At 43.5% G+C, this 23,152-nt stretch overlaps 1 protein-coding gene across 3 annotated transcripts in view; it reads right to left on the reverse strand.

Annotated features, from left to right (window-relative positions):
• faf1 (Fas (TNFRSF6) associated factor 1) overlaps positions 1-23,152 on the reverse strand; it is an 86,924-nt gene that overhangs the window by 47,057 nt on the left and 16,715 nt on the right. For all 3 annotated transcript variants that reach the window (XM_048251633.1, XM_048251632.1, XM_048251634.1), the window contains exons 5-7: positions 18,915-19,006; positions 16,096-16,187; positions 4,723-4,828 (exon numbers count right to left, since the gene is read on the reverse strand). In XM_048251633.1, coding sequence (XP_048107590.1) covers positions 4,723-4,828; positions 16,096-16,187; positions 18,915-19,006 — 290 coding nt within the window. The remainder of the gene's footprint in view (positions 1-4,722; positions 4,829-16,095; positions 16,188-18,914; positions 19,007-23,152) is intronic.

A 23,152-nucleotide genomic window follows, 5' to 3' on the forward strand; every position in this document is an offset into this window, starting at 1 on the left:
GCTGCAGAGTTTAAAGAGCGCTGGGGCCCGGCGAAGAAATCCCCAGGACGGCTCGTCTGGTCACGGACGCCCCAGGCCCTATTGGCCAGCGCCTATTCTACCCGCCACTTTCCTGGCAAACATTTACTCTGCAGCTTAACAGCCCCACACATTCGGAGCAGGGACTGCCAATCAGATGGAGCCCAAATGATGGCAGAGAGAGAGAGAGAGAGAGAGAGAGAGAGAGAGAGAGAGAGAAAAGAGAGGATGTTAGAGTGAGGGGGGAGCGAGAGAGAGAGAGAGAGAGAGAGAGAGAGAGAGAGAGAGAGAGAGAGAGAGAGAGAGAGAATGAGAGAGTGAGGGGGAGCGAGCGAGCGAGAGAGAGAGAGAGAGAGAGAGGAGGGGGAGAGAGAGAGAGAGAGAGAGAGAGAGAGAGAGAGAGAGGAGGATGTTAGAGTGAGGGGGAGCGAGCGAGCGAGGGAGAGAGAGAGAGGGAGAGAGAATGAGAGGATGTTAGAGTGAGGGGGAGCGAGAGAGAGAGAGAGAGAGAGAGAGAGGGAGGGGAGAGAGAGAGAGAGAGAGAGAGAGAGAGAGAGAGGGAGAGAGAGAGAGAGAGAGATGGGTAGAGTGAGGGATAGGAGACATAAAGGAGGGAGAGAGAAAAAGAGGGGAGAGAAAAAAAGAGAGGGGGAGAGAGAAAGATGGGTGGTGGAAGAAAAAGAGTAGTGTGTTCCCTGGGAGCCACAAGGCAAACCAGGAGCCTTTGGCAAAAACAAACAAGGGGGGACAGGACTTTCTCCCCATTGATATGCAGAAGCAGGAAGCTGAGGATGATCTTCAGCTAAGACAAAAGACGACCCAACAGAGAGAAAGATGGCCAACAGCAGCAGCTTCCATATGCAGCCCATGGGGTGACAGTGAGTGTGAGAGAGAGAGAGAGAGAGAGAGAGAGAGAGAGAGAGAGAGAGAGAGAGAGAGAGAGAGAGAGAGAGAGAGAGAGAGAGAGAGAGAGAGAGAGAGAGAGAGAGAGAGAGAGAGAGAGTGAGTGAGTGAGTGAGAGAGTGAGGAGTGAGTGAGTGAGAGAGAGAGTGAGAGAGTGTGAGAGTGTGAGAGAGAGAGGAGATGGCAACTTTAAGATGGTGTTGCTGTTTTTTTTTTCCCTTTCTTAAATTCAAGCTTGCCATCTGCTTGTCAAAGCACTGTAAAAAGCTTTTGATGAAGACCTCAACATGTCTGATGCAAATAAACATCACACTCAGGCAACTCGTCAGTGAGTTTGGATTTTTAGCATTAATTGCCCACATTATAACAGATCATGAGCTTCACACTCTGTCCACAATGTGCAAATGCTATGCTGAATAAAGACTCGATATTAAAAGCCATTTAACCAAATGCAGTGTTTCCCATACATTGACTTATTTGTGGCGGCCCACCACAATATCAACATTGACCACCACCCAATGATTTTCCAGGTTGTACTAAATTGTGCTTAAATCCGGTTAGCATCATAACCACGCTGTAATTTGTTAAAAACCTGTTGTATTCAAGTTAATTCTGCAAACCAACCACCACAAATGGAATTATGTGGGAAACACTGAAATGTATGAATAATCTAAATCCAGCATCTAAACAGACATCCCCATGGACACACAGGATGCCCTCCAGGATAATCTAATGTGTTTAAGGTAAGAGTTCACCAGCGTCGACCAGGCAGGCTTGTCCTGTCTGTCTGTGGCCCAGGCTTGCGTCACTCCCCTCTGCCTCAGACCTCCTCCCAAGTCCACACTGCAAGCTCCTCTCCACAGGCTACCAAACCTGCCTTCTGTGATCTCCGCAGAAACACTTAAGGTTCACAGTGGGCGCTCATCAAAACCATCTGCTGGGGAGGGGGAGCTGCGTGTGTGAGTGTGTGTGTGTGCGCGCGAGTGTGTGTGTGTGTGTGGGGGGTTGAGGGAGGGTTATGGGGGCGTTGGAGCATCGGCCTCGGTACGATTAATCTTCTCTCAATTAGCACTATAACAGGCCGCTGCAGCAGGCGAGGCCAGAGCACAGCAAAGGTGGGAAACGGCTAACAGCATGGCGGCAAAGATGACGACATGGAGGGTAAGATCAGAAAAAGATCAGAAAGAAGGAGGCGCGAGGGGGGCAAGATAGTTTAGGCAAGCTGGTGCAGAGCTGGAAATGTGGGCTTTTATTAGTGTTAACATGGTGTGCAATGGTGCAATGGAGTCAAGACTGTGTGACTGTGAGAAAGGGAGAGAAAGAAAGCTGTGCTGATGATGAAGAAATTGGCTTGAGTACAGAGTCAAGATAAATGATGACAAAAACATTGACATTAAAACATTGTAGGTCGATGTCTGAAGGGCCTGGTGAACAAAGATACTCCAATCACCAATCGGAGTCACCAATGGAGTCACACACACACACAGTATCCATCTTCTCCACTCGTCCAATTAGGGCTTAGCCCTGAGGTTCATCACGACGCGTTGTCCGACAGCGGCCTCAGTCGAGCCTTCCCTGAGGCTTCTGTTGAACCTTCACAGGAGCAACCTGACAAAGCCTGACTGCGATGGACCTTCACCGGAGCAAACTTTGCTCACGCAGCCTGACAAAACCTGACTGCGACGGACCGACCTTAAAGGCTTCCGTTTTCTCCGCCAGCACATTGTGACGCCCCATCGGGGCTCTTAGGAGAAGAGGGGAAGGGCTGGTTAACGGGGAGGTATGGTGGGGTGGTGAAGCTGTGCCGGTGATCCGTCGGGAGCTTGTTACATTTAACGCGGAGCAGACTACCAACTGTGAATAATTGACGGGGCCATTTCAGAGAACTCCACGCAGGTTACTAAAGGCCTCGAGAACGAAGAGAACTCCACGCAGGTTACTAAAGGCCTCGAGAACGAAGAGAACTCCACGCAGGTTACTAAAGGCCTCGAGAACGAAGAGAACTCCACGCAGGTTACTAAAGGCCTCGAGAACGAAGAGGAGGGTGGGGGACCCATGCGTTTGGAGCACCTTAGGTTCTGTAGCGCTTCTCTTCTCTCTTTCATTTCTGCTGTGCTCGTTAAAACTTCTGAGCCCAACATGGCTGGTCCACTCAATGGTCAGTCTCAGAGAGGATTGCTTTCACACACAGATATAATGCCATGCGGGGGGAGGCAGTATGCAGACCACAACGCTTACTGCACAACTGAGTTCCTGACTACTCATCTCCATCTTGACTGTTTACTGTTTATAGTGCTGATGATATGTAAGGGTAGCCTAGAAATCTAGACGCACCCTAGCGGCGGCAAATTAATTTGCTCAGCCTGTACGTCTAGTATCGAACCATAGGAATTTCTATTGGCTTAACACCGTGGATGTTCTCCAATCACAGCCTATTTCGTTAGAGAGTCTTAAATGGGCTTAACAGGATAACAACATCCCGCGACGGTGAACAACAAGGAAGGTGGCTATGGCGAACGAAGAGCCGGTTGTTTGAATCGGCGCTGGTCAACTTTGGAGGAGTTGGACTTGTGCTTTTCTTTGAAAGTAGAGCAACACAATGCACTTTAAGTCATTCCTTCAAGAAGGATGTATTTGCCGCTTTGCCGAATCGGATAATGGATATGGTCGTAGAAGGCTGGCCTATTGCATGCCTAGGCATTTTGAAAGACAATTCTCTGCCGCCCTTGGATTAAGCAGGTGAATGATTCGATTCCAGACTATACATTTTAATGATATAGGATGGCCGCCAGGCTAATGTAAGGGTACATTACAAAAAAATAAGAAAACAAGGTAGGTGTGCTCTTGAAATGTGTCCATGAAAATAATCAAAATATGTTAAAAGAAACAGACATGTGTATCAGCATCAGTCAGATGGAGATGATCAGAATAACGTGTTGTATATAAGGGGGAAAATATAACCCACAACATGTAGCCAGGATGTCCATTAGCCCATTCGTTTTACCATGGGGGGCAATCATGGACAATCATTCTGAATCATCCACAGAAAAGATAGGGGAAGTGCATCTTCCTGACACTGTTAAGATGTGCTAAGCCTACAGTTTCTCCCCTCTCAGACCCCCCCCTCCTGTGTGCCAGGCCCAGCACAAATGAATATTTCATGGGCTCTCAAATCCTGTGTTTAATTTGAGCTCCCGGAGAGAAGTGAGGCTCCCTGCTAGCTATATCAGGCCCCTCGCCACCGCACAACCACAACCACTTCTGCCCAAATGTTTCTCTGCGCCTGCCAATTTGTCTTCAGATCAAACAGATTTGGGGCCGTTTAGACTGTGAGCAGTCACGTTGGAGGGGGGAGATCTTCCTCTGCTCACAAGGCTCATGTGTAGCCTAGTAACCAACAGCAGGGGTGTATATGGAGGTATCAGATTCAGCCTCAGCTGGTTACCACTAATAACGTATGCTAACAATGATAAATTTATATGATTTTTTAATAATTTGACAATTCTTCAGCATTTGTACTTTAGTTACTCTTGTTGGAGTTTGATGTTTGGGAAATACTGTCAGTAGCTCTTTGAAGCTTGAGGTTCATATTGTATGCATGTTATGTCATGTAGTCCAGAGACACGACTGTGTGTGCGCAAATGTGTATAAAACAAGAGGCACCAGCCAGAGAAGAGGTGTAGGCTGGAGAGTGCGTGTGAGTTTATGTGTATGTGTGTGTGTGTGTATGTGTGTGTGTATATGTGTGGAGAGCCCGATGAGCAGTAGTAGTGTACAGAGCTGATGGGTGGGGCCCCTCACCTCCTGGATGGTTTTGCTGGCGGGGAAGTTCAGGCTGTAGTCCCTCTGGGCCTCACGGTGGCTGATCACCAGTAGGAAGCTCTGATTTAATGACTCTTGAAGCATGCTGGACAACACACACACACACACACGGGAGACAAAAGAAAAACACAAAACAAAACAGATTTGTTAGTGTCAAGCAGGGAAGCAAGTAAGAACTCGTCAGACGCTGGCCCCTACCGTGAGGGGCTTCCCCTCCCTCTCTCCAGGGGCACGGCTGATGGAGGAAGAACAAGCTCAGGCTAGGACCGCCACTCCTGCCACCGCCGACCTGCCTCTCACCAGATCAACACACCCAGCAAGATACTCAGCTGGGCCAGAGAGCACCCCCACAGACACACACACACACACACACACACACACACACACACACACTCCATATCTGTACTCTCTCCCACCCTCTGACAGAGCCAAGAGCCAACAGCCAGATGGGGATGGGCAGGGCGGGGCAGGGGGAGAGGGGTGCTCACTGCTCTCCAGAAGGAGGTCAGAGTTGGAGTGGGGCTTCCACTGACACTACTGGACACAACTGAGAAGCCAGACAGTCAAACAGAATGGGATGGCAAGCGCTGACTTGAGATGCTCACTATAGGAAACCTTTATGCAGCATTCTCTCTGCACAATGCATGCAACAACGTCAAGGGCGTCACTTCTCTTCAGACGACGACACATTTCCCAGCGAGGTTAAGTGCCGTTCTGAGTAAACGCCTGGGTCTGCGTGGATGCATATGAATCAACAGCTTAGTGGCCGTGGCGAGGGAAGGAAGGGAGAGGAGAGGAGAGCTAGGGAATTAATATGTAGCATCCACATTAATTATGCAATCAGCAGTTTAATCTGAGGAGCTTTGGACAAGCTTATGTTAACAGAAGCCCAAATTTACTGTAATGACAGCATATTTACATTGACTAAAACTCTGAAATCAATATGTAAATGTAATGTTTGTTATAGCTAGCGGCCAGATGATTGGGAAGCAAGTGTGTGTGTTTGCCCATTGTGTGCTCTTGTATGTGCGCCTGGGAGGAAGAGAGACTGTGTGTGTGTGTGTGTGTGTGTGTGTGTGTGTGTGTGTGTGTGTGTGTGTGTGTGTGTGTGTGTGTGTGTGTGTGTGTGATGCATATGTGATGGGACGTAGAGAGGTGAAGTGCTCAGTCAGGAGAGAGCCAAGAGGAGATTTAGTGACGAGTCTGGCGCCCGTACTCATATCTATGCTGGCGTCTGAGTGGAAGCAGCAGGGCAGCAGCACACTCTCCCAGCACAAGGGAAGAGCACAGAGCAGATGTTTCAAATAAGGATCCCCATGCCTGGGTGCACATCCGCTTATTCATACACCAGTCTAACACTCGTACGTGCCTTTCTCAAGCACAATTTACATAATTTCATTAGAAAAAAAAAGGACAACTAGCAGTAAGTGTCATGGCAACCACAAATCTGTAACAGTGATAGAATCTATCAAGACAACAATCTATCCATCTCCAACTTCTCAAACCAATAAGTGTGTCAGAATAAATTCCTCCTAGAAGTGCAATAGTATGGGAAGACAGAGAGGGGGAACTAACTATTTCAACAACAGACATGTATAAATGGATATAATTACTAAGTGACCACTTGTTTCACAACACTCGTTTTGAATCGCCTTTGACCGCTTTGAGTGGCTGCCAACAGGCATACTGTAGGCTACTCAAACATGTCCTAAAACAACCCTTAACGTTAGTTTTCAAAACTGTGCAACTCACCGAGTGGTTAGTGGTGTTCGTTGATGTTCCAAAACAAGTAGTGTAGCGAAATACAGTTGGTCATGTTTTATTTGGCATTTTGTAAAATCCCATTGATTTCTGTTGGAAGACTCATTGCACGTTGATATTACTGCGCCGTCTATGCTTCAGGTTCAAATATTGAGCGGTTGTGAGCAGAGGTGGGACCAAGTCACTGTTTGGCAAGTCACAAGTCTTAACAGTCAAGTCCAAGTCAAGTCCCAAGTAAAGACAGAGAAGGGCAAGTCGAGTCCAAGTCCAAGTCACATCAAAGCCAAGTCGAGTCCAAGTCCCAATCTTTTTCAAGTCCTGAACAAGTCATCAGGTATTTTTCACTTAATAATGGCATTATTAGACTATCAATCATACTTTTAACACATCAATCTAATCTACAGTATTTTTTTTATAAATACAGATTAAAATATGTTCAATGTTTCTGTCTTGAAATCTTTTACGATATATGCACCCGCATACCTGTGCAATATACGCATGAGCATACCCGAGTAATCTGTACGAAACGGATAGCTACATGGCACTCAGCACAGCAGCAAATATATATTGTTTTTCCAAATTGCGGCGTCCACTGTAAGGATGAGTAATAATTTGACTGATGGCATTTCACTGCGCTAGGCCACAGATTTGCCTGCAAACAATTTATGAGGTTGTCTGCCAGTGGCAACTCATAAAGCCAAGGTCATGGTTAATGATTACAATAAATGGTGACAAGAAGAATCGTCACAATTGTTGCGGTTAATTACGATTTTATTAGGGCTGTCAAACGAATAAAAAAATAACTAATTAATCTCATATTTTTAAATGAATTAATCTAGAATCTAGATTAATTGCGATTAAAAAGTAAATTTTCTCCCTAAAGACTAAAGCTCCTTATATGGCATATTAACAGCATAAATCACAAAACTGAGTAACCACAAAGGTAAAAGTAAAACACTTCTATATTATGTAAATGATAATAATGACACAGTCATTTTGTTTTAAAGTTTTAATTTCTTAAATAGGCTACTACACGTGATGCTGTTTGACTCATTTGTATGGTGCACTGTCACTTTAAGCCCATTGTGTGCCACTGTCCTCACGTTCTCCTAATGATCTTTTTTTTTCCGCTCCATTAGCTATGGCTAGTCCACAAACTCGAACATTGTTTGTGCCACGTGTATAGCACAATATTAACAATGATAAGCATGATATTAAGTTGGCACAAACAGCTTTCATTCCTTTGGAAATAAAAGCATGTAATGACATGATGCTTGCTAGACATTTTCTGTTTGCAATTATGAATTATGAGCCTGGTAGCCAGTAGCCACCTAGCTAAGTGGAATGCGTTTCAATCGGCATAGGCCTTATATCATGTGCTTCATGTTAAACGAATTATTGAAGACTTCAAAAGACTCACCAGTTCTATTACACAAAGGCAAAGACTACTCTTCATATTCTTGTCCATTTTCCAAATCACAGTGAGTGCAGCCTGACTATCAAGATTTATAACAGTAGTGAGAACCGGATAAATCCACAATTTCCCCTAAGCTCTTCATGATTTCCTTTTATACCTTTCTTATATAAGGAGATATCAATCATCATGAACAATGACCGGCCAGCTGGAACCTGCCACTCATTTTCTCTCCCTTCTGTTCGCGCTGAGACGTGTTCTCAATTAAATGGAGTAGGCTAGCATACTTTCAAGTTGGATCTTAATGGAGAGGACCCGAAAAGTATCATCTTTATGCAACATGCTGTTGGTGCATTTTGACATTGTAAACGTTATCTAACAAGAGTGCATATCAGTTTGCAGTAAAGCCACTATTTATTTAATGTTGGTCCTTCCTCGGTCTCTTGGTGCCCTACACACAGTGCGTGATGCTTGTGGTGGTAGCAGCAGCACTGATCACTGTGCTCTGCCTGCTTTTTACTCGCGGAAGTGAAAGCATCTCTGGGGTGACTGGTCCACGATCAGGAAATTTATTTTTTGACTCGAGACATGTCAAGTCATTACAAGTCAAAGAGGCAAAGTCCGAGTCAAGTCTCGAGTGAATAGTATTCAAGTCCAAGTAGAGTCGCAAGTCATGCCGATTTTGATCAAGTCGAGTCTGAAGTCATTAAAATCATGACTCGAGTCTGACTCGAGTCCAAGTCATGTGACTCGAGTCCACATGTCTGGTTGTGAGGTGTCTGAATAAATAGTTCCACAATAGCAAATAAGACAGTTGGAAATCATACATTGCGCCGATATATTTGCTTTTAATAATCAACACCACTAACCACTCGGTGAGTTGCACAGTTTTGAAAACGAACGTTAAGGGTTGTTTTAGGACATGTTTGAGTAGCCTACAGTATGCCTGTTGGCAGCCACTCTGAGCAGTCAAAGGCGATTCAAAACAAGTCAGAAAAGTCTAGACAGGACCAATCGTCAAAATGTCGGTGTCCACCACTCTAGTTCATCCAAAACAAACCAGAAAAGGGACTCAAAGTGCTAAATACCGGAATTTTCCTTTAAACACATCTGTGTCCGTTGCCATAGCATAAACACTGACATGGACAACTGGTCAACCATTGGACTGAGATGATTTGTTTATACTGTAAAGGCGCAGAAATATACTCAAGAATCGTTCAATTCTCTAGCCATTGTGTTTTCTTTCCTTTCCTCATACGTGATCATAAGTGAGTGTCCCCTTCACCAGGGGAGTGCTGACGTTAATCTCACATCTACACTCTAGCTGAATGGACGCCAAGAATAAGTCATTAGCAATGTGCAGTTTTTTGAGTCGTAAATAACAGTCCTTGTAGAAGCATGCCCAAACCACTACCACCGCAACCGCATGCAAATGACTGTTAGTGTTCCTATTTAATCAAAAAAGTTAATTTCACACACTGCACAATTTGCACACTTTTGATAATAAGGGTAGTAACAGAGGAGAGCTGGTGTTGATTAGATTACTTGTTGCAGTGGTGGTCTCTTCCATAAAGATACAATTAATAGAGAAACAACAAGACTAAATAAACAACTGAAAGTCGCTTCTAATTACAGGATGAGATGAGAAAAGCAGCAACAAGCTGGCGATTTTACAAAAACACAAATTCATCAAAACTTACTCTAATTCCATTCTATAATTCCAATCCTAATTTAGTGCAATTTATTCAAAAAGCTGTGAGAATAAACATGAATAATATTTCTAGAGTACACAACTTTCCATTTTTAATCGAAATCTGAACTAATGTTATTAGCAAATCGCATAAGCTGCAATTAATTATGATTATTTTTTACCATTTAAGTCAACGTCAATACTTATGGTTATATGATTTAACAGATTATTGTTATTACCGGTATATACAGATTATTCATGTATTATATACTGAATAGAAGTTTGACTTTCAAAAACTCTATCGGAAATCAAATTGCAATATGTCAAAAAAATTGCATGCAATTGCATACATGTTCCCTACATCATTCAGCCCTAGTACACAATAGTAGAGACAGGAAGAGAGAGGTTTCCAGACGTGCCCAGGATGCTGAACATGGGATGATGTGCTATTTTTATTTTCACCGTACATGAAAAGCTGTCATCTCCAGCTGTGAGGCTTTAGGTGGTGTGTGTGTGTGTGTGTGTGTGTGTGTGTGTCACCTGGTCTGGCCTGCTTGTGCCCTTGTCGCCTCCTGAGCCTCCACACCCCTCGAGGCGGCCCAGACAAAAATGTCAGCGCTCTTCTGAGACATAGAAAATAAGCGGTGGCAGTGGAGCTGCGAGGCAACTCAACAGATTGGTGGGGTTGTGAGATAAGCCTCCCCACCACCACCACTTTACCCTGCTGCATCGTGTCTCCCACAGAGAACAGACCGAACCACAGACCTGCACCAGTCTACTGCTCTAGGCTCCATTGCCTTTCACTGGGCTCCCGAACAAACGGCACAAACCTGACAGCCCCATCCTAGTTTTAAAGAGAAGGAATGTCTACATCTTTAACGGATGTCCAGAATATGATTTTAACGTATTTCAAGGATTTTGTTGCAACTGTCAACAGACTCATTCTGTGTTCCGCATCTGTAATGTATGTAATGTGGGTAATAAGCGCACCTCAACAACTGACCTTCTCCACCAAACCAGACCTACTGTGGCAGAGGTGATCAGATCACCACAAACTCTTAGTCTCATAAATTTACTGGTTATGATCAGGCCACCTCACAATGGGATTATCTGATGGCTGTCAATCACAGCTGATAATATCTCATTTGGACCCCCCCCACCCCCCAACGCACACACCCTTCAGATCTGCCAACTGATCATTCGCAAGACGGGCCTCTCTGAGCGCACAGCTGCAAGCCTGAAATGAATCTTTCCCTATACACTCGTTTGGGTTTGGAAATGAAAGGAACCTTAAACAAACACATCTCCGTGGGATGAAACAGAAAAAGATGATGATTCATACTGAATAATTCCTCGGCCTTAATTATTTATGCTGCGGATTAAGGCTCTTGGATACCTCGTTGTGTAGACAATCAGTCAACAGTACCTTGAGAGAGTGTGTGTGTGTGTGTGTGTGTGTGTGTGTTGGGGGCACAGAAAGGAAGCTAAGCTCGGACTCGTGAGTGGATTGCTCTAACTACCTGGTGGGAGGGCTCTACTCTCTCGACTCCACTGCAAGCTGCCCAATTTATTTTCTAATCAAACAGAGGATTTAAATGAGATGGTGTGCAGGACGTGGGCGTGTGTGTGTGTGTCGTGGGGAGGGGGGGAGAGAAGTATTTGATTTGGTCTGTTTGTGTTAGGTGTGCAGATATGCTTTGCTGTAATTGCCAACAGTCGCTTTTATTTGTTAAGTTTTCTCCCATCCCCCCCCACACACACACACCTCTGCAGGTCCCAATTATGCAAGAGCAGCGTACTCCAGCAGTGATGGAGAGAGGGAGATTTCCAGGAGTGAACAGCACAGCAACGGAGTTTAAGATGGCCAGATGCCAGAGCACACTGGCACATTGCAACAAAACAAATGTAAAACATTCTATTGTCCTACTGTTATCGCCTTTTGATTTATACAAATGCAGCCCCCTATTCATAGAAATTAGTTAGTGGGGGTAGCATACAGGATTAACTAATCTAACTAAGACATCACAATCAAAATTACCGCTTTTACCTAACCCGATCCACAGGTCTACATTTTCTCATTATTTTTCCAGGTCACAGCTAGTTCTGGTTTTCAATATTTCACTCCATAGTGTTATAAGCACATTATAATAATAATAATAATAATAATAATAATAATAATAATAATTCATATTTGAAATCACTGTTGACAGCCAACTGCTTTGTTCAGTACCTGGTGTGCATCAGAAATATTTCACTTAACTTTCGTTTCATCACAGGTGTACTTTAAAGGGGCAATATACAATAGATGTACGAAGCACAGTAATATCCCACATATTAGCCACATAGTGTATAAACTGCATGTTACCGTTTTATGCAACAAAGCTGTGTATTGACCATATCCTTGTATTAACCATAGTGCCCAATAGTTTTATAGATGCATTCCCATGTATAGCCTTCCCCTGTGTATTAGCCTCATAGCTGAAAAAGACTTGCAAAATCAATGTATAAACATCGGATAATAGGCAGGAAATTACGGGTAGTTAAAAAAACACCCCATACAAAAAACATTTCCATGTATTTGCTTGCTTAACATCAGCAGGATAAATCATGAGAATTAGGCCTACATCTTAACCAGATTTGAATTCCTTTATTCCTAGGACCAAGTCCTTACTGTGCAGAAGTCTTTGAAATCTCACACACAGCAGTTTCCTTACCCTCTTGTCAACGGCTACACTCTCACCCTGCCACAGTGAGGAACATTCAGCTCAGTACTATTTCACTCACACTACAGACTCACTGGCCAACACCTATACTGCATTCACTGTGTACAGGTCAAACACACACACTCACTCGGTTCTCTCACATTCTATGTATTTCTTGTTCTTGCTTGCTTGCACTGCCATTCTCCCCGTTTGTCTCTATCTATAGGAAAGATAACGTTTAAAGAGACAGCAGTGTGATGAGGGGATGCTGTGCTCTGTCCACCACTTCCTCTGTGTTCCAGTGCTTTTGGGAAAGCTGCAGGGTGTCTGAACAGCACAGTAGCAGCTCTGCATGTCCTCCAACTCTTGAGCGGAGCCCCTCTCCCTCCTCCTAATCATCCATCTCGCCAGTCGCCCAGGTGTGAAAGTGCCGCCCAGCGGTCACCCTCACCTGTCCACGAGCCAGTTGGGTCCCCACAAGCCACCTAACCAGGTCGGCGGAGCGGACCAGTTAAGCACAAACAGAAGCCGGGATCCCCAGGGAACTAATGAGGGGACTTAACCGTGGTGGGGCCGGAGGAGGAAGTGAGAGAACCCGAGCGAAGGAGTGAGAGATAATGACTTAAAAAGTGTGTCACCATTAGCTGACATGAGCGCGTGCGGAAAACGGTGAGGTTATATGACCCCTGCTGCTGAAGTGCAGCTGTTCAAAGCAGCAGCCCAATACAAATCACAGCACCTTTCCTCTGCATCTAATCAGTCAGTGAAGACGATGCAGCAAATACGATATGATAAACAAATAAAAAGTGACGAAGACACAGCAACACCTGACTGTTCAAAACAGTGGCAACAGGTCAGGGATGATGGGGGAGAAGAGGAGGGTGCTAAACTGATTAAAAGAAGATGGAGGGAGAGAGAGAGAGAGAAACTGATTAAAGTCACAGAGGAGAGCGAATCTTCCCCCTGGTGTGTTAACTTCTCCTCTCTGGCTCCTTCACACCTCGAGGTGGTGTGTCCATACAGGCCCGCCATCATGACAGTCATTACAGACACACACACACACGTGACAGGGCCGCCCCCCGCTGGCTTACACTGCTGCCCTAATCAACACAGATAATTACACACGCCTACGCGCTCACAAGCGCGCACACACACACACACCATGACATGGACACAAACACTTTCTAAACTGTTCACCCAAACAACTATACACACACAAAATGGACACATACGCACTGTCACTTATTCTGTAGGACATGGGAAGACAGAAAAGGTGAACAGACACACACACCTGTCTGGTCTGAAAACTGGTCCAGTTACTTTTGGCATCAAGTAAGAATTAATGTCTTGATTTCACAATTGTAATGATGGCGGACCAAGCGTAAATAGCCTACGGTCACACACACACAAACAAACATACAACAAGAGATTTAAAAAATGTGCAAGAGACAACAGCCGACTGCGGACGATAAAAACAGCCAGTCAGAACCATCTCTAACTGGAAAACATTTGATACCACATGGTGCCATACATAAATAAATCTTTGTTCTTGTCAAACTTTACTGCCGTCAATAAATCCTGTGGGCCTCTAACATGGCTGCATCCTGCATGTACATTAACATCAGATGCTGCTGTCTTTGTTTGGAATGTAATGATGTGTGTGAAAAAGAATATCCTTATAGGACAATAAAGACTCTATACTATGGCTGATAATCATTCTGTAGACCTCCAAGTGCATGCTGTCACAAAACGGGCAGTCTGCAGTCTCATAAGTGGTTATATGGCGCCACCTGGCGTCCAGCACTCACAGCGCACTCTCCCCATCTAACAGATGCCATCTGATGGACAGACAAAACACTGTTGTGCTGCATGATGTGGACATGACTGGCTCAGCGTATACACATGGTGGTTTAGTTAACAAATGGCATCAGGATGACACAGCTCAGTGCAGGGTAACAGGGCCTTTAAAAGACCATCACAAGACTAAAGCATCTCATCAGGAGAGATTTTCCAGGTAGAAAAAGGAGTCAACTCCAAAGTCATGCACACATCCCTTTGAAAAATCAACAAAAACTGTACAAATGATCTCAAATAAACTTGACAAATGGGTAAATAAATTAAACAGGAAGGGATGTTGCATTGTCATCAGTTGCATTCCGAGAGCTCTGCTGCCCTCTATAGATGGATGCAGAAGCCTGAAAGTGTGTGTTCACCCAGATGACCCTCAGTTGTGTGTGTGTGTGTGTGTGTAGACTTGTATGGAGACAGATGTAGACCTTGAGGATGGTGTTTGACCACACTGAGGGGGTTGCATGTGGATTCAGAAGGCTGTTTGTGGAGACATGGACTGTGTGTATAGGCCAGGGGTCGGCAACCTGCGGCTCCGGAGACGCATGCGGCTCTTTGATCCCTCTGATCAGCTTTTGAAATTAACTAATCACTTATAATCACAATCTGTAACCGTAGCTGCACAATATTGTTACATTCGCGGTTCGTTGCCATATCAATATCAAACAAAATCACCGATTTCCCTCCATTCCAGTCAACGAGAAAACTTTAATTGTTATTGTTGATGTGTGTGCTTGCTGTAGGCTAGATAAGGAAAATGTCAAAAAGGAAACGTCAGCGACCACAGCTTGCGAGCACAAACACAAGGCTGAAATGGGAAAGTTTCCATCCGAAGACTGATTCTGAAAACGCGAAATGAACTGCCCGTTATATACATCACACACTGCAACGAGTTCGTAGGCTGCTGTGTTAACCCTGTTCAGTTCCACTTGCATGTGAGAAATCTCTCTCACATATGAAAAATATGAAGACAAACCTGCACTCACATTTAAGGGCAATTCCGCACAAAACTGTCACATCCATAACGCCAACACAATGCCATGGTATTTAGTTGGCGTTATGGATATGACAGTTTTGCGTGGAGTTGCCCTAAATGGTGACGGCCTCAATTCTTGCATGAAACTTCACCTCACTGAATATGAGACATCCAGACTCCAAGGACATCACCAAATCTCTGGTAGGCCTAATGTTCAATTTCACCAATGACATGTCAACGAAAATTGAGTGTTGTGTTGTTAGCTATGATGTTACTTTGCATACCAAAGGACACTGGAAAAATAGGGGGTGGTACTTAGCCTACATAGGAAGCCTAAGGCCTATACTTCTGTCATTCCACTTTACATTTCAAGTTACTTGCACATTAAAACTAGTAGAAAATGTAGGCGATTTAAAAATCCTCTGTTGAATGAAAGTAACTGTACGTTAAATATCCAAACCTTTTCTTGTAACCGTCTTTATGTGGCTCTTCTGAGATTAAAAAAAATTATAAATTTGGTAAAAGTGGCTCTCCAGGCAAAAAAGGTTGCCGATCCCTGGTATAGGCAGTTAATGGGCTTCATAACTACACTCTGAGTAGGTTGCAAGTGAACTTGGAGCGTTGCATGTGGATAAGTGAACTGAACGTGGACTGTGAATGTGGTCTCTGAGTGGGCTGTATTTGGGTGCTGAGTGGGTGGTGTGTATTATGACCCGGGCCAGACTCTGTCTGCATACAACACTTGTTCATTTGCAATCTACTCAGAGGGAGTGTGTGTGTGTGTGTGTGTGTGTGTGTGTGTATGCTTGTCCTTGTGCCCATGGCCCGGGTCATTTCCCAGTATACGGGCGCTGTAACCAGTTGCGCCACAGCCGCCAAATATGTTGACTGTCTGCATACAACCCTTGTTCATTTGCAACCTACTCAGTGTGTGTGTGTGTGTTTGCTTGTCCACACTCACCTGTTCTGGCTAGTGCTGGCAGAGGGGGTGATGTCGGGGGTCAGGACGTACAGGCTGTTGTTCTTGGGCAAATGTAAACTCCGCAGCACAGTCTGTCAGGACAGGGCAGGAGAGAGGAGACAGGGCGACAGAAGAAAGAAAAAAAAGTCACATACAGATCTAAACTAAAAGGCATTCAAAGCCACTTTATAGCTACACATCAGCTTAGGAAGGAAGAACTCTGATCGGCAACACATCAGTTCCAGAATCAGCCAATATCTGGAGAATGACTGGTTCTAGGTATGTCCAGCATGTAGTTTACTCTGGAGTTGAATCCTCCCCCAAAATGGATGTACTGAATCAGAACTGGACCATGATCAAAACAGAGCCAGGCAAGAACCCGCATCTTCTACACACTCAGCTGTTAGCTGCTCATTTTCTACACACTCAGCTGTTAGCTGGTCATCTTCTACACACTCAGCTGTTAGCTGCTCATCTTCTACACACTCAGCTGTTAGCCGCTCATCTTTAAACAAGACACCTCCAATCCACACCCCGAAATTCAGCAACTTACATTTCAGTTACCTAGCTGCCCATTCTGTGAACTACACAAAAACAAACTCCAGTGTTTGTACACAAACAGCCAGTGTTACATACACTACTCTGGCCAATCAGCATGTTACTTCAGGCCAAAAAAGGCAGAGGTGTAATATGATCGGCTGTTGAGCTCATGTATGGTAGTGTAGTGTAGTGTAGTGGTTAAGGAGCTGGGCTAGCGTGCAGTAGCCTGAAAGTTGTCGGTTCAATTCCCGGCTTCCACCGCTGTGCCCTTGAGCAAGGCACTTAACCCCAAGTTGCTCCGGGGACTATGTGATCCCTTGTAATATAGCTGACATATGTAAGTCACTTTGGTCAAGAAGTGTCTGCTAAATGTAATGTTAATGTATCAAACTTTCTCGGCCATTGACTCCCCGATTCTGGTGAAACATGTAGTATAGAGGTATTGTATCAAAACTGGACCTAGGCCAGAGCGTTCAAATTCCCTGAAGAGAGGTGAGGAGTGAGGCAAACACATTTTTGTGAAAACATTCCAGATTGTTCTTTTTGAACTGTAAAGCTGATGATGCATGGGGCAACTTTTGAGCAATGTTACTGCAATGTTCCTCATTATTGTGGTTCTGGTATGTTCCCATTGATATTGGGAAACAATTTATTTTCTGTAGAATTTTAATCATCAGTAAGCAAATCATCATGATCATCCAATCAGAATAAATGGAACTGGTTACGTGGTTGCCCAGCAACATTGCTCAAACAGTTGACCCAGAGCCATAGAAAGAGAGAGTTGCGACACTCTTTGATGCAATCAAAAGTTCCAAAAAAACTGTGCGGAATGGTTGTATCACAGGAGGATGGATGTATTTGTGGATGCTGGAGGGCGTAATCTAGTAACTCACTGACTACTGACCAAGTGATTGGCCGTTTTCAATTCCAAAACTCCCACGCGCTGGCATCTTTTCCCACAGTCTCTAATGGGAGTGTCGCCACTCTGTTATCTCTATGCTCTGCGTTGACCCATCCATCGCCTTAACACATAATCCAGCTGAGAAAGTCATTTCTCCAGGGCCATTGAACTGTTCAATGCCTCACTTAAGGGAAGAGGAGAGATAGACTTCTCTGCATAGTCTGTCTGCCTCTTCACCCCCTCCATGTTTGGTACTGTCTGTCCACTAGCCACTTGTACCACTTTCTTTATGCCTCACTGTTTGCGTGCTATATTAGCACATTAGCACATATGCATAACCCCCCTCCATGCCACAGCCGAACTGTGGCCACACTTATACATTTTCTTAAATAGTTAAATATATAGATATATAGACTTTACTTTATTTCTGCATTGTTGCACTGTTGACTTACTCATTTGCACCATGACCACTATCACCATTGCACTATCACCATTGCACTACCACCATGACACTCATTCACACAGAGCACCTTACCATACCTTACTATGCACAGAGAATGACAGGCTCAGTCCCTGCCTCAGTCATTGCAAGCGCCTCTGATTTATTAATCACCACTATGTGGATACTGTTTTTAGAATTGATTTAGATTAAGTGTTAGTTAGTATAATTTGTATTTTTGTAATTTGTATTTTAGTATATTTTTATATATTGTATTAAGTGTTAGTATAATTTGTATTTTAGTATATTTAGCATATTCTTTATCTTCTACCGTCCTTACTGCTTAGTTGTGTTTTTATATTATATACTTTAATTACTCTTTCTGCTGTTAAAGAATGTGTTTGTGTTGTATGTATGCTGCTGAGACCTTGAATTTCCCCTGGGGATCAATAAAGTATCTATCTATCTAATCAGAAGGTCTAGCCCACCGTGACACACTAGCATCCATTTTTACACACTGAGTGAGGCAAACACATTTGTTCTTTTTCTTTGTAGAGAATGGTTTTGTGGAAACATTCCAGATTGTTCTTTTTTAACTGTTATCTACCATTCTGCGTTGACCCATGTATCACCTTAACTCTTAATCCGCACTGTGACACACTAGCATCTATGTTTACACACCAAGATTGTTAGTTAACACTAACACACTTTGGTCATTTGGGTGAGTTGGCATTGGCAAACATGCACCATGATCCTGTGGTTATCTTGTATTGAATGTAGTTCAATACAAGAAAACCACCAAGTTACCCTTAGTCTTTTATTAGACTGTAGCTTGAAATGTTCCTCACTTGAAAGTCGCTTTACCTAAAAGCACCAATTAAATTAATATTATGTAAATGTCTAAGATCCCCAGGGCTGGACGTTGTCTGCCATACTCACGCTGTCGGACACATCTCCACTCTTCCAGCCCTTCAGCTGCATTTTGGCCATGGGAACCTGGAGCTCTGTCTCAAGGATCTGTTTGATTTCACCTGCAGACACAGAGGCGGGCACAGGATTAATACTCACATGAAACACCACACAAAGAACTCCACTCGCCAGCACTAGATGTGTTATTATTATTATTATTATTAAAATGTTAAAATGTTAAACTTTCATCAACTTTGATCAAAACAATATAAAAACTACAAGCATCGACTACTTTTTTTATTTCAAACCTAACAACCACAAAAACAGATGTGAAGCCCTCCAGAAGTTTAAGGTTTCAACAGAAGATGGCGGTAGGGGATTAACAAGCCCAGTGACATTTACTCAGATTGAATCACTGAAGATGTGCTTCCTTGTCATTTCCTGGAACATTATTAACTGGTTGAGAGTGGGGCTGAGTATATTTAGTGGATGTGATAATGCTGCATCTGAATGTGTGAAATATAATATTTTGGTATTGTAAGTTCAGCCAAGGGCAATGTGTTTCCAGCCAAATAATGTCCTTCACATTCATAAACACACAAGTAAAATGTACACAAGTACAAATGTCATGAAAGCACACACACCCTTGCTAAAAGTGTGTGAGAAAAACCAGTGATCAAGAAATACAGTGCAACCAGAAAGTTCAGACCCTTTCAAGTTTTCCACATTTTGTCCTTCTGTAAGCTTCGCTCATCTTCACAAAGGACTCTGGATCTCTCTAATAACTTGCTTTCAGACCTACGCGTAGGTCCGCATATTCTGCGGATATCAAGCGGTTGGGCCATTTGGAATTCTGAACTTAGCCGGCTGTTACACTACTCCCCTCCTAGTATTTCCGACAGCTATTATGTAAAGAGCTCGTGTCTGAACGAAGCGAAGAACATGCTGTTCATGTGCGTCGGTGTCGTTCACACATATGACCACATAATGTCAGCATCTTAGCATCATATCTAAATTGGCTTGGCTCTGGCTGAGCTGTAGGCCTCCTGTTCTTGTATCCTTCTCCAGATCTGTCTTCACACAACCCTACAAACAATTCTCTCGACCTCGTGGCTTGCTTTTCACCATCATTTTTCACCTGTGAGACCTTACACAGACAGATGTGTGCCTCTCCTAATAATGTGTAATGAATTAATTTAGGCACAGGTGGACTCCAATCAAGTTGTAGGAGCATCTCAAGGACCATTGATAGAAGTAGGATACACCAGAGCTCAATTGCAAGTATCATAAAGGTCTAAATTATGTAACATTATGCAAGACGTAACAATGCAGCATGAATCGGCTAAAAAAAAAAAAACACACACGTGTGAAAAATACAGCCAGTTGAGAAAGAAATTAATTATGTGGCAACTACGTTGGCCAAAAATAAATTCATTTATAAATTAATAAATAAATTAATTAATTAATTGATAAATAAATAAATAAATAAATAAATAAATAAATAAAACAAACAAACAAACTTCATAGCTCTTTATTGTACCACAGACAAAGAGTAGCCTATAGAAGTAACCTACCTTACACCCTCTCCTTGCCCCTGTCTGTTAACTGTTACGCCCCTCAGCATGCACATTTAATCTAAACATTCGCAACTGTGCAAGCAAGGACTCTCGTTGCTAAATTGGTATTAAATCTGGTTAGCATTATCAGCAAGCTGCGCAAATGCGGTCAAAACTATTAGTCAAGTTGACTGCTAAATTCTCATCTTAATCCCAATGTAAATGGACAAGTCTTTTCCCAGACTCAAAACGGCCCGTCCCAAGAAAAAGTATCAGTTTGAAACTTACACACATGGGGAAACTGAGCAGTCCATCTCCAACCAGTAGACTATGATGAGGTAGCCCATTCAACTACTTTGTTTACAATAATGTAGCTTGATAGCAACATTACCTAGGCTATAATATCTGTATATGTGTGAAGAAGAAGAAGAAGAAGACGAAGACGACAAAGCTACATAGCTCAATATGCCCCTCTAACTAACATAATTTCTGCGGGAAATACTGACTTCAGCTTATTCAACTAAAAAAATCGTGAGAAAATTGCATTGTGAACTTAAAAGGTGCTCTAAGCGAACATTTTTTGTCACACACAGCAAACATCCCCCGACCATTCGCTAGCTGCCTGTGTCCTGAATACACTGTAAAAAAACGCGGCCTCTGTGGAAAGCCCCGGCTCAAAAAACGGCAACAAAAACAACTTGGTCCAGCCTGGACCATAAAAACATAAACTGTTACATCCCTAAATACTGAATAGTCTGAATACTTATGTAAATGGGATATTTCAGTCTTTTATTTTTTATACTTTTCATATTTTCGTGGAGTATAGGAGCCTTGTTTGTAGATTGATGAGGGGGAAAAAAACTGAACCCATTGAGGAGTTTGAAACATAACAAAATGTGAAAAACTTGAGAGTCTGAAAACTTTCCAGTTCTGCTTGTATGTAATTTCCCTTTCCATTTAGGTCTCCTTCGCTAACCATAACTGGACTCCGTTTCAGTTCAGATTCTTAGAAAACTGAAGATCAGCCAGCTGAAGATCAAACTGGGTGCACACGACCACAGTTATCTGTGGGCGTCAGAATCCGACCAGATAAACACTTCTAAGTAACTTCAGCACTCATGCAACCAACACTGGAACCTCTGCAGGTGATGCACATAATCACTTGCCCCCAATGAGCAAATGCTAAACAAGATCCTTACTACATGCCATGCAAAGGGGGAAAACTTAATTAAATGACACAAAACTAACTAAAAGACACAAAACAACTGATTGGGTATCAATTTAAATTGCAAGTACTGTATCAATACAAAGGAGAGAGGCATCCTTGGAATGGTAATTAACACCAGCCACCAGCCAAATGCTGGCAAAATATGAAAGTGGCTGGTAGATTTCAGATACAAAGTAATAATTTAATATTGAGTGGCTGGTGAATTAGACCAGAAATCTGCCAGTGGCTGGTAGATGTACATTTACAAAATGTACCACTCCCCTTCCTTGAGAATCTTATTTCACACAATCCTTCTAACCAACAGCGGCTCATTGTAGTCCACTCACACGCTGCTCGAGCAGAGCGCTGGATGAATCACTCTTCATAGAAAGCTAGGAAGGCACGCGCAAACGTGCACACTTTCTGCTGTGGCTTCCCACTGCCTACCTACCTAGAATTGTCAGGGCCAAAACAACAACACACTTGCTAACGATTCTCAGAAGCCCGATAGCTGAGCGTTTGGCAGCGCTGCACTCCATCACGGAGCTTGGCAACCGCGTCCGCGGGAACGTGACCACCGCGTTGTACACACGACTACCGCTCACAGGAAATTAACTCTACTGTTGGCAGGAAATAAAACCACATATCGAGACTCACTGGCGGGGTCATGACAAAAAAAAAAAAAGATACATTTCATATCACTGAAATAAACAGGTTATACGCGGTACCTCAAGGCCTGACTCAGGCTGACACCCATTTCCCTGTAAATCAGATCAAGACAATGTATGTGGCTTCATCTGTATCAAACCAGCAAGCTTGCACAAAACAGACACGTTCTATTCATGACCGTCTCAATCTGACAAATATTAGGCTCTACAGATGTCAGTATTAATTTTCTTTGAGCCATGAAATCATACAATGGTATTATTACAGCTTTATGTGCAGCACCATACAAGAGAGTGGGATTGCAAATACCCGCAATTTCCCAACTATTAACTAAGGTTTATTTATTGAGTTTGCAAACTTTCTTCAGCTATGAGGTTAATGCACAGGGCTATACATGGGAAAGCATTTATTTTCTTCACTCTTCTTTATGATAAAAGCACAATCAGACTCTGATTCATTGGGCTATTGGGCACTGCGGTTAATTAAACAGTTGCAGTTAATGTATGGTTTCGTTTTTTTTTTATTTATCCGAGTTAAGAGTGTCCTTCTTGATTTAACCCTGTATACACTTTTGAACGGTCCCCTGGGAGGGAATGAGCTAATTAGCACGATTAGGTTTGTAAATAAGGACAAACCAACTTCTGCTTTTGAGTCTGTTTTTCTGGGGTTTACGACTGCAAATCAGGGTGCCAACCCAACCATCACCATGGCTAAGAAGGCTTCTTTAGCTTTTCTCAAGCACGTCGGATTCACACATCGTGTTTAGACTCCTGCAGCTACATGGCCCAGGATTCAACCTGTCAACTGTCAGAGGGCCACATGGGAAAAGAACCTCTCCA

This window comes from Alosa alosa, chromosome 9, assembly GCF_017589495.1.
Source record: "Alosa alosa isolate M-15738 ecotype Scorff River chromosome 9, AALO_Geno_1.1, whole genome shotgun sequence".
In the NCBI taxonomy this organism is placed as follows: domain Eukaryota; kingdom Metazoa; phylum Chordata; class Actinopteri; order Clupeiformes; family Clupeidae; genus Alosa; species Alosa alosa.